Consider the following 15,645-nt stretch of genomic DNA (forward strand, 5'->3'; position numbering starts at 1 on the left):
TAAAATTACAAAGTTGTATATGTTTAGTTCCGAAAGACTCTTAGAAGGGTGGGGTGGCAGGTGATAGTCAGGTATCAGAAAAGGAAATATCAAGGAAGTTTAAATGGGCTTAAATCAACTTCGTGAAGTTGAAGGAAGAAAAAGATTTGAGTTCTTATGTTTATTTCCCAAAACCCATGTATTCTATCCGAAAAACTCTCTTCAGTGATGAAAATAACCAATGACAAGGAAGTGGTAGTGAAGCTAGAATCTATCCTCCATTGCAGAGTAAACTCTTGAAGATTCCTCAAGGTGAGATTGACATACAGTGCTGTAGTTAGGGCAGAGACCATAATGAGCTACTTTTTGATTGCCTTCCACCCATCCCCAAGACCTCTTCAATAGCTTTTCAAGAAGGCTCATGAAGAAAACTGCTTATGTTAGCTGATCAGATAGTCCGAGCAACATTTGGTTCTCCCCAGATCTAGAAATTGTAGTTCGTATGTCCACTTGCCAGTGATTGTGGACAACCATTTCCTTGGTATAGAGAACTTAATTTTCACGTACACTGGCTGTACAGGTCTGCATCGGTGACGTTGTATTCTGAGTTGCAGTTGCTGTATATGAACATTAACTGAAATAAACATGGTCCTAATGTATATTACATTTTTGCAAGTTTTAATTTTTAGCTAAACTGACACATAGAAATTGGTGGTGAGTCTGTGCCGATGCCATTTTTTTGTAAAAACCTGAAGTTTGCAGTCTACTGCTTTGAGATCTTACCAGAGGAACAGCATCAACAGGCTGCAGCCATAGTTGTGATTGTTGTAAATGGCCAAAATTGTGTGTCCGTAGAATTTTTCCATCTGTGGGGTTTGCAAGTTGTTCACTTAAAACATTCTTAGAAAGAATGGATTCTTGTTTATAAGATAAAGAGAAACCAAAGATTTCTGTTTATGAACATACAAAAATTCTCTCTACTTAACCTTTGCTGTAGATAACAACAGTATCTATGGTGAAGAATGAAACACTCCATGGCTACTAGATTATTCTCTGAACTCTGAATTAGTACTTTAATAGTTTAAAAAATATATTTGTCAAAGAAATTTAGTTACAAGTATAAACAGGGCATATATGTTGCTTAAATAAATGTGATTGTTATATACATCTACATGATCTGAGATTTTAATTTTGAAATGGGAGCTTTTTTGTTTCCATGTTCATTAAAAACTAAAAACAGTTTCTAAAAGAAAAGTGCATGAGTTGATTAATGCTAAAAGAAGAATAAATAACTATCAAACAATTAAGAAAGACACTGGAGAAAGAATGACAAGGGCTTTGTAAAGTGGTAATTAAGACTAGTTAATATATATGTGGAAATGTTCTGACTGGGCATGTGGTATTAGAATTAATAACATAAATATAATATAACATATATTTGTGTTGGCATGTGTTTGAAATCTCAGACAAACATAGTGAGTCTGAATAAAGCATGAAGTCTTGAGCTAAAGTAATTGAGGTCTGTTAAAAAAAAACATTTGTTTATAACTAGTGCTACTAATAACTACAATTTGTTCCATCAACTTCCTTCTAACTTATGTACTACTGGCACCTGTTCTAAGTAATTTGTAAGGAATTTGCATGCTCCTATGCAAGAAATGTTATGAATAGAGATGATTCCATTTCCTCATTGTTAAAATTGGTTGTTAATTTTTTTCTTGTAAGTTGGTTATTTCTAATTATGATAATATAGCAGCTGTGGACAATGCCCTTTCTTTCACATCCTGTGATATGAAAGTGACTGTAACTTGTTGAAACTCAGCCCTGGTATTGTGTTACTATTATTGCTCCTGGAGAGGCTTATTAGCCTGTCACAGAAGCTGTAAGAAAAATCCATCATTTCTTTTGGAATACGATGAGTCTTTGTCACCCACAATACAATTAATGTTAAAAATAGAAAGAATGCTTATGATATGATTATGATTAGCCAGAGATGAGCTATTGTCCAAGTAACAGAACTAATCCAGCAGGCCAAAGATGACCTACACAGAACCATCAGTTTGCTGATTGCCATTTCTCTCTGAGTTTGATGAAATATTCATGCCTTTGCTCTCCTCTCTGCAAGCACTATTGATTTCTTGTATAAACGCTGCTATATTTAGTCTAGACAAATGGAATGTGGATTGCTGCTGAATAAATTGGATGAAAGACTGGGATCTTGCTTGCCGCTTTCTCTCAGTCTTGGGCAATTATTTATAATCAAGAGCAGTTTTTCTAAGTTGAGGGTGATTTTTCACAATTTAGTGATTAGTCTCTGAACAAAGGCAAGCAGTTAGACACAATCATTTCTGTTGGGATAGCAGGTTAAGAAGTCAAATTACCCTTTGAGGTTGACAATAGCTGTTTTGGAGAGTTCTGGGACTTTTTTCCCTTATCTTTTTTTGTGGGAAGGTTTTTTTTTTTTTTTAAGAGATTCGATGATCACAATTTATGGATAATAACAATGCCAACAAGGAGAGAGGCCAGTGTCTTTTGAAATTCTACATTTTGTCTTTATAGGGTTAAATTCTAACCTTTGTTTATTGGGATTTCCATGTAAACACTGGGGGCTGTAGTTTGGCCTTTTTAATGCAAAAATGAAATACGTCATTAACAGTCATTGCTTTTGGTTGGAATTATGCCAACTCTATAAATTAATGTTCAAAATCTCATGTTACTCCAGAGTCTTGATTGAAAGTTCTATAGCAGGTACTGCAACAAAGAGATTTTAGAGGCCACTATCCTCATTTAGTCCCCAACTCGTCACAATTACTATCTTTCCTTTCATAAACATCAGTGTTTTAGAAGACTTTGTCCACCAAACAATGGTTCATTAATAAACTGTTTTACCATTTTCATTAAAGTGACATATGTAGCATCATCAACACAAGCTTCTGATCAATACACTGAAAAATGACCAGTGTTAGCAACCCAAGATTGATACCAGCCCCCCTTCCACCTCACCCACCTGCCTTGTACACATGTGCAATTCAAGTGACAAGTAAGGGCATTAATGTTTCATTTAGTATTTGCAGCCTTAACTTCTACAAACAAGATTTCTGTTAGCTTTTCTTGACTTAATGAAAATAGCTCTTAAATCCACACAGAATATAAACTTTGTAGTTCCCAACCTGGAATCTACAGATGTAAGTTACTTACAGTAGTAGTCAGAGCATTAAATGCAATTTGGAAAAATACAGAAAAGTAAGAAAGAGAAAATTATTCCTATTTCCACCCCACATACAACTATCTTCTGTACCTCACCAGTCTTTGGTACACGAATTCAGAGACTAATACAGTTAAGAACCCAATGCTCTGGGAGGGTTGGAATTTTTGTCATTTTTGCTCTACTGCTCAGTCCAGCATCTAGCATCAAACCTGAGAATTTAAGGTTCTCAATAAATGTATATTGACTTAAATGATATTTATTTAAAGAGCTATCATAGGGTATGTGTCACTTCTATTACTGTTTCTTCACTTAATGTTGTAATAGCATTTTTCATGTTCCCATGATTTAATGATTGTGTATTTTTCCACCATATGGATGTGACATATTTTACTTAGACATTTCCTTGTAGCTGGTGATTTTAATTAAAATAATAATACTTCAATAAATAGTATGACATTGAACTGTTTTTTCCTGTTACTATTGTTTCCTTAAGATATCTTCCTACAGTTGGCAAACCTGAATCAAATGGTAAAATACTTAACACCTCTTCCTACATATCACCAAATTATTTTTTAGAAGTTTTAAGCTATTTGGTAGTGCCACTTGCAATACATAATTGTCTACTTGGTATTATGCTTACACCATACAATGGGCCATTATATACACACACAGGCAAATACATGAATCATATAGATGATATTTAATGTTTAGAAAACAATGGCTTACTTTCACTTAAACTTTATATTTCTTTACTGGTAAAGATAATTTTTTTAAAATTGCTTGTTTATATTCCTTTATTTTCTTTTTCCTTTTTCCATTTTTCTAGAAGTTTTAGTGTTTTTATTTTCTAGTACTAAATGGAAATCACATGCAATTTTATTTGCATACTCGTTCTTAATATTTTTGTTTTGTGAGCCACACAGTATCATCTAGTTTCATATGCAGGAAATTTCAATTTTTATATAACTTAAAAAACTCAGAGCATTTATTGAGAAATGTACTATATGTGTTAAGTCCTTGGAGTGGATTATTCCATTTAGTCCTTTTAATAGTTCCATGTTGTTACTGCCTGTCTTCCTTGTCTATGAGCTTTTGTGCTTATGCCTTCCATCCTACAAGTTATCTAACAGGAGTAGAATTATATGTATGTATGTGTGTATATATATATATATATACACATATATATGTATATATGTGTATATATATATATATATATATATATATAATATGAACTGTTATGCATTGTCTAATTTATTTTAGATATTTAAATTTTAAATGTCCTATAATTATTCTCATCAAATCTTCTTCCTCTAGTGGTTTGATTTGTTTTAGGCTTCCTCACCATTTTTCTGCCTTGCTCATTTTAGGAATAAGGTAACTGAAATATTATCATTTTAAGAACAGTACATAGAAAGTTGGCTACTTTCACTCCTTGATGTTTGGACCTGGGACCATTGTTGTGGTTGGTTAGCTAACCTACTCATCATTTTCAAGATTTTAGCATGCAGATCTGTCGTTTTCTTTGTTAGGTCCCATAGCCCTACAGATACCTTGCTAAAAAGCTTTAATTCTTAAGGAATTCCTTTATTTATTTGTTTGTTTATTTGTTTATTTATTTATTTGGGAGAGAAAGAGCACAAGTAGGGGAAAAGGGCAGAGAGACAGGGAGAGAGAGAATCTTAAGCAAGCTCTACGGCTAGCACGTGCCTGAAGCAGGGCTTGATTTCATGACGGTGAGATCATGACCTGAGCCAAAATCAAGAGTAGGAAGCTAAACTGACTGAGCCAACCAGGCACTTAATTCTTAAGGAGTGTATCTGAGAATCTGTCTTCTGATTCTAATTACAAACCAAAATGTTTGCAAGTGTAGAAATTGAGTTGTGATACTTCTGTGTTATAACCTGGCATCTTCTCAACAGAGTTGCATTTTTTTGTCCTAAGTTTACCTGACTTGCATAACTGATCAAGTAGAATAGTTTTTATGAATGACTTATATACCAGTAAATGATTAGATTCATCTTTTTGGTGTTTTGTTTTGTTTTGTTTTGATTCATCTCCTTGAAAAGAGAAATTTAGAAGATTCATGAAGGGGTATTAGGGTATAATAATCCCTTTTATTTTTTGTTTGTTTCCAAGTCACTGTACTAATTTCTTATCCTCTGTCATGCCCCCTACCCCCACCCTTTTTTTCCCCCTGTTTCTCTAGTGGATGTGAAATCAGAGGTTCCTGTGGGCCTGGAGCCCATCTCACCTTTAGACCTGAGGACAGACCTCAGGATGATGATGCCTGTGGTGGATCCTGTTGTCCGTGAAAAGCAACTGCAGCAAGAATTACTCCTTATCCAGCAACAGCAGCAAATCCAGAAGCAACTCCTGATTGCAGAGTTTCAGAAACAGCATGAGAACTTGACACGGCAGCACCAGGCTCAGCTTCAGGAGCACATCAAGGTAGCAAATGTTTCTTTGCCTCTGACCTTTTCACTCCAGAAGCCTGCAGCATGACATGAGCATAAGAAGGAGCACTGGGGTGGGGAGAGGAGGAATGTTTAAGACATGGAGGTATGGAGGTATGGCTTGGAGGAAATTGTGATTTTACTGGTGAAAACCTTGGGTAAGTAGTAAGAATGCTGATGAAAAACCTGCTTTGCTTCTTGGAGGGGCCTCCACTACTCTCATCCATTAGTTTACAGCATCAGTGGTGGAAAATAGTGATTCTTACCTTCTGTTTATTCTCTGGTATGTGAGTTTGTTCATTTGCCCCATTTATCTATTCTCCGCCAAGAATCATGAATGACCCTGGGAAGATCCATTGTGTGTGTGTGTGTGTGTGTGTGTGTGTGTGTGTGTGTGTGTGTGTATTTATTTATTTATTTATTTATTTATTTATTTATTTATTTATTTTTGAGAAAGAGCACATGAGTGAGTGGGTGAGAAGGACAAAGGGAGAAAGAGAGAGAATCTCAAGCAAGCTCCATGCTTAGCACAGAGGAGTTCAATCCCATGACCCTAGGATCATGACCTGAGCCAAAATCAAGAGTTGGATGCTCAACCGACTGACCCACTGAGGCGCCCCTTCATTTTATATCTTTAAAGAATCTGCATAATCTATTTATCAGAAAGGATAAATTAGTCACTTTATGCGAAGAGAGAGACTGTGTTGTTTTGGGTTTTTTTTTTTTTTGTCTATAAGTGGATATTCTTTTTTTTTTAAGCTTTTATTTAAATTCCAGTTAGTTAACATACAGTGTAATATTGGTATTAGGTGTACAATATAGTGATTCAACACTTCCATACATCACCCGGTGCTCATGACAACACATGCACTCCTTAACCCCCATCAGCTATTTTCCCCCATCCTTCCAACCACCTCCCTATAAGTATACGTTCTGAGTATTTTCCCTACGAAGAAGACCCTATAATATTCATTCAAAATAATGACAGAAAAAGCTCAGTGGAATTATATTTGAAGAAACCTGGGCAAATATTTTCAACATTTTTATATAAGTTCAATAGACCACAGATAAAAATTTATTAAAAGAATTTTGGGTGTAGTTGACAGTTTGAGACCGAAGTTGTTTACATTATTCTTGGAGAAATATGTCTATGTCCCAGAATATTTTATGATGGACTATTTTGTTGTCAAGTCATTTTACATGTATCTATGTATCTATTTCTTCTTGTATCTTTAAGATAAATGTTACTTTAACTTTACTTGTGAAATGTTTCAAATTCTTGACAGAGGCATTTAAAACAAGGCTATTTTGTTCTGATTAAGTACATGTTTAGTTTTAATTTATTATGACAATAATATAAAGTAGCAAATATTTATAATAAAATTCAATTTTTATGGAATAAATAATAAAATGGAATTTTATTATAAATACTTGCTACTTTATATTACTGTCATAATTAATTATCTGCGTCCTTCAAGATGATTTAAACACGTGTTAATTTACTAATACAATCAATTACACATTCTATCATATTTATAATATTGTACAATAGACGCTTGATCTATTACTCACTTGCATATTGGATACAGCATATTTATGTCAGATTAATATAGATAATTAATCTGTGTTGATGTTATATAATTTTACCACATTAATATTAGTATCTGAGAAGGTAAAAGTTCTACCTTCTTCCTTGTGTTCTTTGTTTTTTTCTAAGATATTTCCCTTAGTCTGGAAAGCCTATTGTATCTTATATTCCAAAAAAGCCTTTGACATCTGGTATAAAATGTCATGATTTTTTTTTCTTTTACTAGTGAACTTTACTAAAAGAACTCTAGGGGCACCTGGGTGGCTCAGTCAGTTACGTGTCCAACTTCTGCATGTGTCATGATCTCATGATTTGTGGGTTCAAGCCCTGCGTCAGGCTCTGTGCTGACAGAGCCTGGAGCCTGCTTCAGATTCTGTGTCTCCCTCTCTGTCTGCCCCTCTCCTCCTCACACTCTGTCTGTCTCTCTCTCTCTCTCTCTCTCTCTCTCTCTCAGAAATAAATAAACATTAAAAAAATTTTAAAAGAACTCTTGCAATTTACTGATCTGTAAGATACCCTAAATTAAGAGTGGGGATTTTGTTTTGGGTCTCATGTGGAAACAGTAGCTCATAACTGTATTGAGTAGAATAGGAAACCTTAATTTAGTTTACAGGATTATTTTTGAATGACTTTAAAGCATTACTATTTGACCCTTGAAAAATATTTGGAACATTGGTGTTTAGATTTCCTTCTCCATTCATTCTTGCCATGTTAGGATGACATTGATGAATGAATAAGATTTATATGCTTCACCATACTTTTTGTGAAGGATTTTTTAAACTTTTATTCATTAAATAATCTCTACCCCAAATGTGGGGCTTGAACTCAACAGCCCTGAGATCAAGAGTCGCATTCTCTACCAGCTGAGCCAGCCAGGTGCCCTTCACCATGCTTTTTAAGGTAACTGTATAGTTCATTTTACTGTGGTACCTGACTCACGTTGCACTGAATACAGGGCAATAATAAAAAGTTGCTGCTTTAAATACTTCTTTTCACTTATATTTGATGCATTTTGTAGTTGTAAAGAGCCATAGGAAAGTTTTTGAAGTAATGTATTTTTTCATTTTACTCACAAGTCAATAGTAGCAAGTAAGTAACTGATTGTTACTTTAGCTCAAAGTAGTATAGTTAGTTTACTGACATCTGGAAAATAGAGGAAAAGAGGAGGCTCTTGACAGGAAAAAGATTCTGAGATAGCCAAAAGGAAAATTTACCTTTTAAAGTGATTTGCTAAAGTAGTAAGTCGTTTTCTCAGAAACTAAAGACCTAATTTAAATTTCCTTTCGAGTTTAGGAAGCTTTTAACTTTTTAAATTTTAATTTACTCTTTCATGGGAAAGGGTAAGAATTGGTGCTTTTAACTTTCATTTGGATTTTATGTTTATGAGGAACACATAGTACATGAAGCTTTTATTAGCATCAATTTTTGGCTTCTGTCATCAACATCTCTTGAGTTAGATGTTGTTATCCCATTTTTCAACCCACATAAGCTAAGGCAGAGAGAAATACTGTAACTTGCCGAAGGACACACAGCCAGTAAATGGTTGTTCTAGGATTTTTAGCCTTGCCTGGTCTGCCATCAAAACTACCACATCATCCTCTCTGTGTCCTGTATCAGTCCAGAACATCTGAAACTGGGGGTTGATGTTTTATTTCCTTCTCTTTTTTTTCAATATCATTCCTGCAGTCTTCAATAATGAATAGTAGCTATGGAGACTAAGTTGTGTGATTTTTCTAGTTTTCTAAAATAGATTAAATTTCAATTTCACTGGGGCTTTGGTTGAAGCAATGAATCAATTTGACCACTCCCAATAGCTGTAAAGAGTTAATATTTAGGAGTGCCTGGGGGGCTAAGTTGGTCAGGTGTCCAACTTCTGCTCAAGTCATGATCTCGTGGTCCATGAGTTCCAGCCCTGCATTGGGCTCTCTGCTGACAGCTTATAGCTTGGAGCCTGCTTCGGATTCTGTGTCTCCTTCTCTCTCCATCCCTCCCCTGCTCACACTCTGTCTGTCTCAAAAATAAATAAACATTAAAAATTTTTTTAAAAGAATTAATATTCAAGGCATAGTTTAAGTGAAGTTATAAACTTTTCCTTTAAAATGGAGTATGTAGAAACATCCAATAAGGGACTGGTATCTCAAAGCCAAAATGGCGAAGATTTTAATGTGAAGAGTAACCAGAAATGCTTGTAACCATATCCTTCTGGGAGAGGTGAGGCTATTATGGTCTGCATACAAAGTTGGCTTCCTTTTGCTTCAGAGTAACTCTCATGCCATTCCACAAAGCTTTTTGGTTTTGTTCTCTTACTTTTCAACAAAAATTTCAGACTTATATTAGGTAGATACCTAAAACAGCAAATTACGCTAACTTCATTAGGACTGAGATCTAAATATAGTAATAATCATTAAAATTAGTGTCGTTCAAACTTACCCAGTAAATTCCATATGCATTGTGAGCATGATGTGTGAAGGAGATTGTTTTTCTGACATATGAGGACCCAGGGCTTTAAGTAGTTTAATAAGGTGTCTAGATTTCTTATCTGGTAATACCAGAGCCTGGGTAGAACTCATCGTCTTTAGGTATTCGTCAGTGAGCACATTTACCGTTATTCATTTTCTCTGCCTGAGAGAAAACTGACATCTCCATACAGTTTTTAAGAAGCCTTCATATTCATGTTCTTCTTTGTTTGGAAGTGAATTCAAGGGATTCAGACAACCAGATAGTAGTTTAATGGAAGTGACTTCATTTTGACCACTCTCTCTATTCTGAGTGTTTTTGCCTGCTGGATGAATGAATGAACGTTTGCTGCTTTGAGAACAAAGCCTATTTTGGATGTATAGATTACATTAATCTGAGAGCCTTCTCTGTAAGGTTTAGGAATTTTTAACATTCATTCTGTTTTAGGTAGACTTCTCCCAAATTAACTTATTTCTCACCATTCCTTAGATTTGATTATTTTCATACTATTTCTCAGGATAACAAATGAAGATTTCCGTTGTTTATTTATAATGTGAGAGACGTGGTAAAACAGACTTCTGGGCCATTTCTGTCTTTGCCTGTTTTCATATGTTTCAGTTGTACAAAGGAAAGCTACTCATAGAACTAAAGATTACAGTGAATTTGGTAACGAGTTTTGGTGGGGCGGCACAGGAACTGAAGCTACCTAAAAACTTGCTTATATGACATTAAGACCATCTATGGCATTAGTTGTTTGTCGTTAGATTTCAGTCATCTACTGAAAAAGTGAGTAAAAATGTAAACTAAACGGAAACAAACTCCAGAATCTCCTAACAGTTTGATTTTGGTCAGTGATGACTGTAACGCCTAAAGAAATTGCACACTCTCATGTCTTTCTCTTCTCGCAAGTTGCAACAGGAACTTCTAGCCATAAAACAGCAACAAGAACTCCTAGAAAAGGAGCAGAAACTGGAGCAGCAGAGGCAAGAACAGGAAGTAGAGAGGCATCGCAGAGAACAACAGCTTCCTCCTCTCAGAGGCAAAGATAGAGGACGAGAAAGTAAGAGGCACCAGGGTAAAAAACGAATCTCTTCCCTCATGTTTAGCTGATCGTCATTCAGAAAGAAGCCTGATAAAGAGTGGCATTAAACTTGTCAAAACTGTTTGCATTTAATTAAAAGAATGAATTATGGACTCAAATGTAAAGCTTTGACATTCACATATTATCTTTCTGCCTTCAGTCTGCAGAGGAAGTAAACAGAGCATTGTTTGGCAAAGATGCTTATTTCTGTTGTTTTTGAGGCTTAAAAACAAGGTTCTAGTCAAGCGATCTAGCTATGCCATATTGTTTTATAATAAACTTACTTTCACATTTCCTCACTATGCCTTCCTCCCGCTCAAGTTATAATTAATTGTTCTCTGTAAGTCAAGCCTTGCCTCCATTTAGTTTTTGAGTACCCAGACTTTGGGAAGATTTAAGGCAGAACGTTTGTTTAAAAAAACTATCCACAAGAGGGAGACAGATCCAAATAATTCCTCTATCTGAGGTCAGTTCAAAATCAGGATGTAGCAAGGTTTAAAATCAGATGACTAGAACTGGAACAGTCAGCAGTAGTTATTTGTTTAATGCTCAAAAGAGGTTTTTAAAATGTTAGTTTTTCCAACTAGCAGTTCAGGAGAGGTCAGTGTATTGTGTTGTCATTTATATTGTCCCCCAAGAGTCTTGATTTTTAAAAGGCAGTGTTTTAGTCCTCATTTTTTTAAGTTTAGGAAAAAATTAGTGTTAATTCTGGGACTCCCCTTTCTGCAGAAGCAATTAAAGAAATCATCAAAGCTCCTTTGAAAATTGGCATTTTGAGCAGCAGTTACAAAACATTACTGTGCCATTTCCAAAAGCCTGTTTTTAGACTCTGGTTTCTTCTTTTAATAGGAAAACTTCACATGCAGTGACCAGTGGTGTTACTTCCTAATTTTTGCTAAATAGTCCAGAGGCATGGAAGGACAAAGCCCCAAGTCAACATCTATTTCTGTATGTGTATGTTTCAGGAGCAGTGGCAAGTACAGAAGTAAAGCAGAAGCTTCAAGAATTCCTGTTGAGTAAATCAGCAACAAAAGACACTCCAACTAATGGCAAAAATCATTCCGTGAGCCGCCATCCCAAGCTCTGGTACACGTATGTTCAGTGTTTGGCCTTTTTCATTCCCACGGGTCAAGAACACAGGTTCTGTGTTCAGCCAGCCTGGGCACAAAACCGAGGTCTGCCGTTCTCAGCTATGTGGCTGTGGTCAAGCTCCTTGAATTCTTGTCCTTCTCTGTAAGAAGACTATAATAATAATAATACCTGCCTTCTCGGGTTGCTGGAAAGGTCCTGTGAAATAATGTGGTAAACTATGCCACAGAGAGCAGTGCTTCACGAATGTTAGCAAGTATCATCTTGAGGGCAAGGAAGTAGATATGTTTTTTGGTGAATGAGTAACAGAAATGTGGGGTGGGGCATAGAAATTAGTTCCTAGTTTGCATTTTTCTATTCTCAGATGGTGCATCTGATATCTTTACAATAATTTCTGAGGATTTGGCAGGTTGAGACTTTATTTTACTTGGCTCGATAGGAGGTGGAGATCTGAGCTATTTTTAAAAGACCAGAAGCTTTGCGACTTAAAAAAAAAAAAAAAAAGGCAGGAAGACAAGGGAGGGAAGGGAAAGAATGAGAACGAAGGCAACTAAGTAAAGCTAAGTCTTCAGTGACTAGTTTACGCCTGTCCATCTGACTTCATTTTTTGCTGCACTGTAAAATGAGTACCCTGGCTTCTGATACACAAGCTGACAACATAATGCATTATGGTATTACAGATTTATGGATCCGTGTTTCCCTGGGTCCAGGGAAAAGCCACTATGAAATACACAGTTCTCCTTTCAGTAAAATATGAAGGATGTGGTGCTTTTTAAAATCAGGACAAACAGTGATAGATAAAGCATATTTGGATAATAGGCTAATAGATAATACTATCGTTGCTCTCATTTTATGTGTTTGCTGATTGACTATCGGATTGTACACTTGAATTTTTTGTGATCCCTCACATCATCAAGGTTAAGGAAGTAAATACTTGATTACTCTATATTGAAACTGGGAGCATCCCAGGAGTTCTACTGAAAAAGTTATTATCCTTCTGATTCTATTTTATAAGTATCTGCTTTTCTCAAAAAAAAAAAAAAAAAGGTAACTGAGGCAGATTGCAAAGTAGAGTACTGTATGAATACTTTTTAATGGTTTACGTAATTTCCATCAGGCATGTCAGTTGACTTGAGAAGCCAGTCCCTGAAGAAAATTTTCAGATGTTCAGTTAACAGCCCAAAGTATTTAGAAATAAATACCATTTTATTACTTAAAATTACATACATAATTTATAACTAATTCATATTCCTTCTAAGTTACAGCTCATTTTAAGAAGAGATAATACCTTTTTTAAATGGGAAACAACTACGTACAAACAACGTGTCAGCTGAAAATTCTTTAGCTGTCCCCTTGGGTATATTAAACATGACTGTCAAATATCAGTTAGCAGTCCCTTTTTATACTGAACTGAACTTCAGTAGGGCCCAACTCCAGACACTGTAAATCATTAATTTATGGAATCAGAATTTAATGCTTTTTGCTCACTATGGCTAGATGAAGTGCCCTTAAGCCAGTTAATTCTTGAGAATACGTGATTCAAATAGATAATACTGGCAGAACCCTGCCCTGTTCATTGGTTTCTTTGTATATGATAATCATGGGTGTTATATCCACTGGATACACAATGTTCAGTCCTGGAAACTCTTCTCCAGTGGTGCAGTACAACTCTTTCACTATATTTGTGCGGGGAAGAGAAAACATTTTTAAAAATCATTTTCATGTTGAAGAAATATGCGATTGCCAATCTTTACCTTGTAAGTGCTGCAGAAATCAGGAGACCTGAGGCTGTTGACGCTGTACTATCTCTGTAGTAGAAAAGTCACCCTCATGTACTTTCATAGATTACCTAGCAGTTTTCAAAAATGAAGTCCTTCTATATATTAACTTTTATTTTGGTTATTCTACCTTCTTGACTAAAAAGGATTTGACTGATGACTTCGTTACTAGTATGGCTCTTAACAAAATGTGCACAGTAATCTCAGATTATCAACACTCAGGCTTTTGGTAAATTCTCTTTAGTGAAGCAAATTTCTGTGTAAGTGTGTGATCGCACACGCCGTGGTCATTCTTGGGAATCCTGCAGCATTCTGTACCACTCTGCCAAAGTGAACTTGGTTACATGAGGCTGTGGTTTGTACACACTAAAAAGAAAGAACATAAACACAGCTGAGACACGTGCACAGCATGTGCAACTGATTATTGCTGGCCAACACGCAGTAAAAACTCCAGAGCAAATGGTGAGCCCTCTTTTTCTTTTGTAGGGCTGCCCACCACACGTCACTGGATCAAAGCTCTCCACCCCTGAGTGGAACATCTCCATCTTACAAATACACATTACCAGGAGCACAAGATGCAAAGGATGATTTCCCCCTTCGAAAAACTGGTAAGTTGGTTTAGCAAGACTCCACTTGCTCTTCCATAACATACCTGTAATTTAATTTTGCCTCTAGAGGAAAGGGTCAAAGGGTTTGAATCATAACTATCACACCCTCTCCACCCCTGCCCTTAGCATAAACAAATATGTGCATGTGTGCATACACACACACACACACATACACACACACACACACCCCAGTTTCAACATCAGTTGATGCAGTATATAATCAAAGTACCTTTTCAAATTTAAAAGTTCATCATGTTTGGATTATAAACAAATTATTGTCTTATTAGCAACAAAGATTAGAATTAGGGAAAATAGAAATTTGGTTTCTTAGAAAATTTAAATCTCCACCAATGAGGACCTCTGTAATTTCCTCCATTTACCTAAGTTTTTCTTGACCCTCAACCATTTACTACAAAAATGGGAATAATAAACTTTCTTTTCATCACACATTTTAAAATCCGTAAATTTTAATTGTTTGAGTGGTGAAAACATATAAGGCCAAGGCTACCTACCTTCTGAGTAAGTGACTTGCCTAACGTCTCACAGATTATAAGAGAACTCTGAGTGATGGTTTGTACCTAATACTCTCATGTAATTATATAAAAACTTGCTTAGGGGAACTTGGACAATGAAGCTTCCATTTGGAGTTTAGTAAAACGCCTCTGGCTCTAAGGCTTGTATTTGTTTTCTTGTCTTCTCTTTTTTCAGCCCTCTGATATGTGCTTATTTAATTTGTTACATGCTCTTACCCCTGTAATAAATATATTTAGACTTTAGCTAGATATAAGCATAAATAGCATTTGTGTACATTCTATTCTAAACGTTATGTTTTCTTAGAGAAAGTTCTAAACTTAAAAATTTTTGTATCCAGAAATAACCCGAAAATGTATTCAGAGAAGATAGTTTTGTCTATCGTATTTTACTCAGGTCTTCTTAAGAAGTGTACATGTATGTAATTTGTATATGAAATCTAGAGAGTGGAAATGATTTCAAATAATTATATTCATTTTCCCAAGCAACCTTGAATAATTAAAATGGATACAGATTGTAAAAACACACGCTAAAGCTATATTCTGTCATAATTTACCTATAGCATAATGAAGATTTAAAAATAAACCCATCATAAGTAAAAATTTATTACCTACCATCTTATGTACCAGGTACTGGGGTAGATCAGTGAAGTATTGGAAAGCAATCCATGCCTTTTAATTTTAATAGCTCGCAGAGTTTTGCATTTCTACCATAAGACAATAGGTAGAGTAAAATGCTTCGAGAAGTAAAATACCTCAAGAAGGCTATGCAAAGGGAAGAATGAGTTTTATGTATTACATCAGAATTTCACCCTATTATGTACAAATCAGATTGCCTTTCATGTCAATAAACTTCTCTGGGATAAAAGGAAGA

At 35.4% G+C, this 15,645-nt stretch overlaps 1 protein-coding gene across 4 annotated transcripts in view; it reads left to right on the plus strand.

Annotated features, from left to right (window-relative positions):
• The window catches only part of HDAC9 (histone deacetylase 9), a 957,815-nt gene that overhangs the window by 509,966 nt on the left and 432,204 nt on the right, over positions 1 to 15,645 (plus strand). For 3 of the 4 annotated variants that reach the window (XM_042919682.1, XM_042919691.1, XM_042919708.1), the window contains 4 exons: positions 5,394 to 5,635; positions 10,595 to 10,745; positions 11,732 to 11,858; positions 14,120 to 14,241. In XM_042919682.1, the coding sequence (XP_042775616.1) occupies positions 5,394 to 5,635; positions 10,595 to 10,745; positions 11,732 to 11,858; positions 14,120 to 14,241 (642 nt within the window). The remainder of the gene's footprint in view (positions 1 to 5,393; positions 5,636 to 10,594; positions 10,746 to 11,731; positions 11,859 to 14,119; positions 14,242 to 15,645) is intronic. The other variant, XM_042919700.1, reaches the window with a different exon arrangement.

Source organism: Panthera leo, chromosome A2, assembly GCF_018350215.1.
Source record: "Panthera leo isolate Ple1 chromosome A2, P.leo_Ple1_pat1.1, whole genome shotgun sequence".
NCBI lineage: Eukaryota > Metazoa > Chordata > Mammalia > Carnivora > Felidae > Panthera > Panthera leo.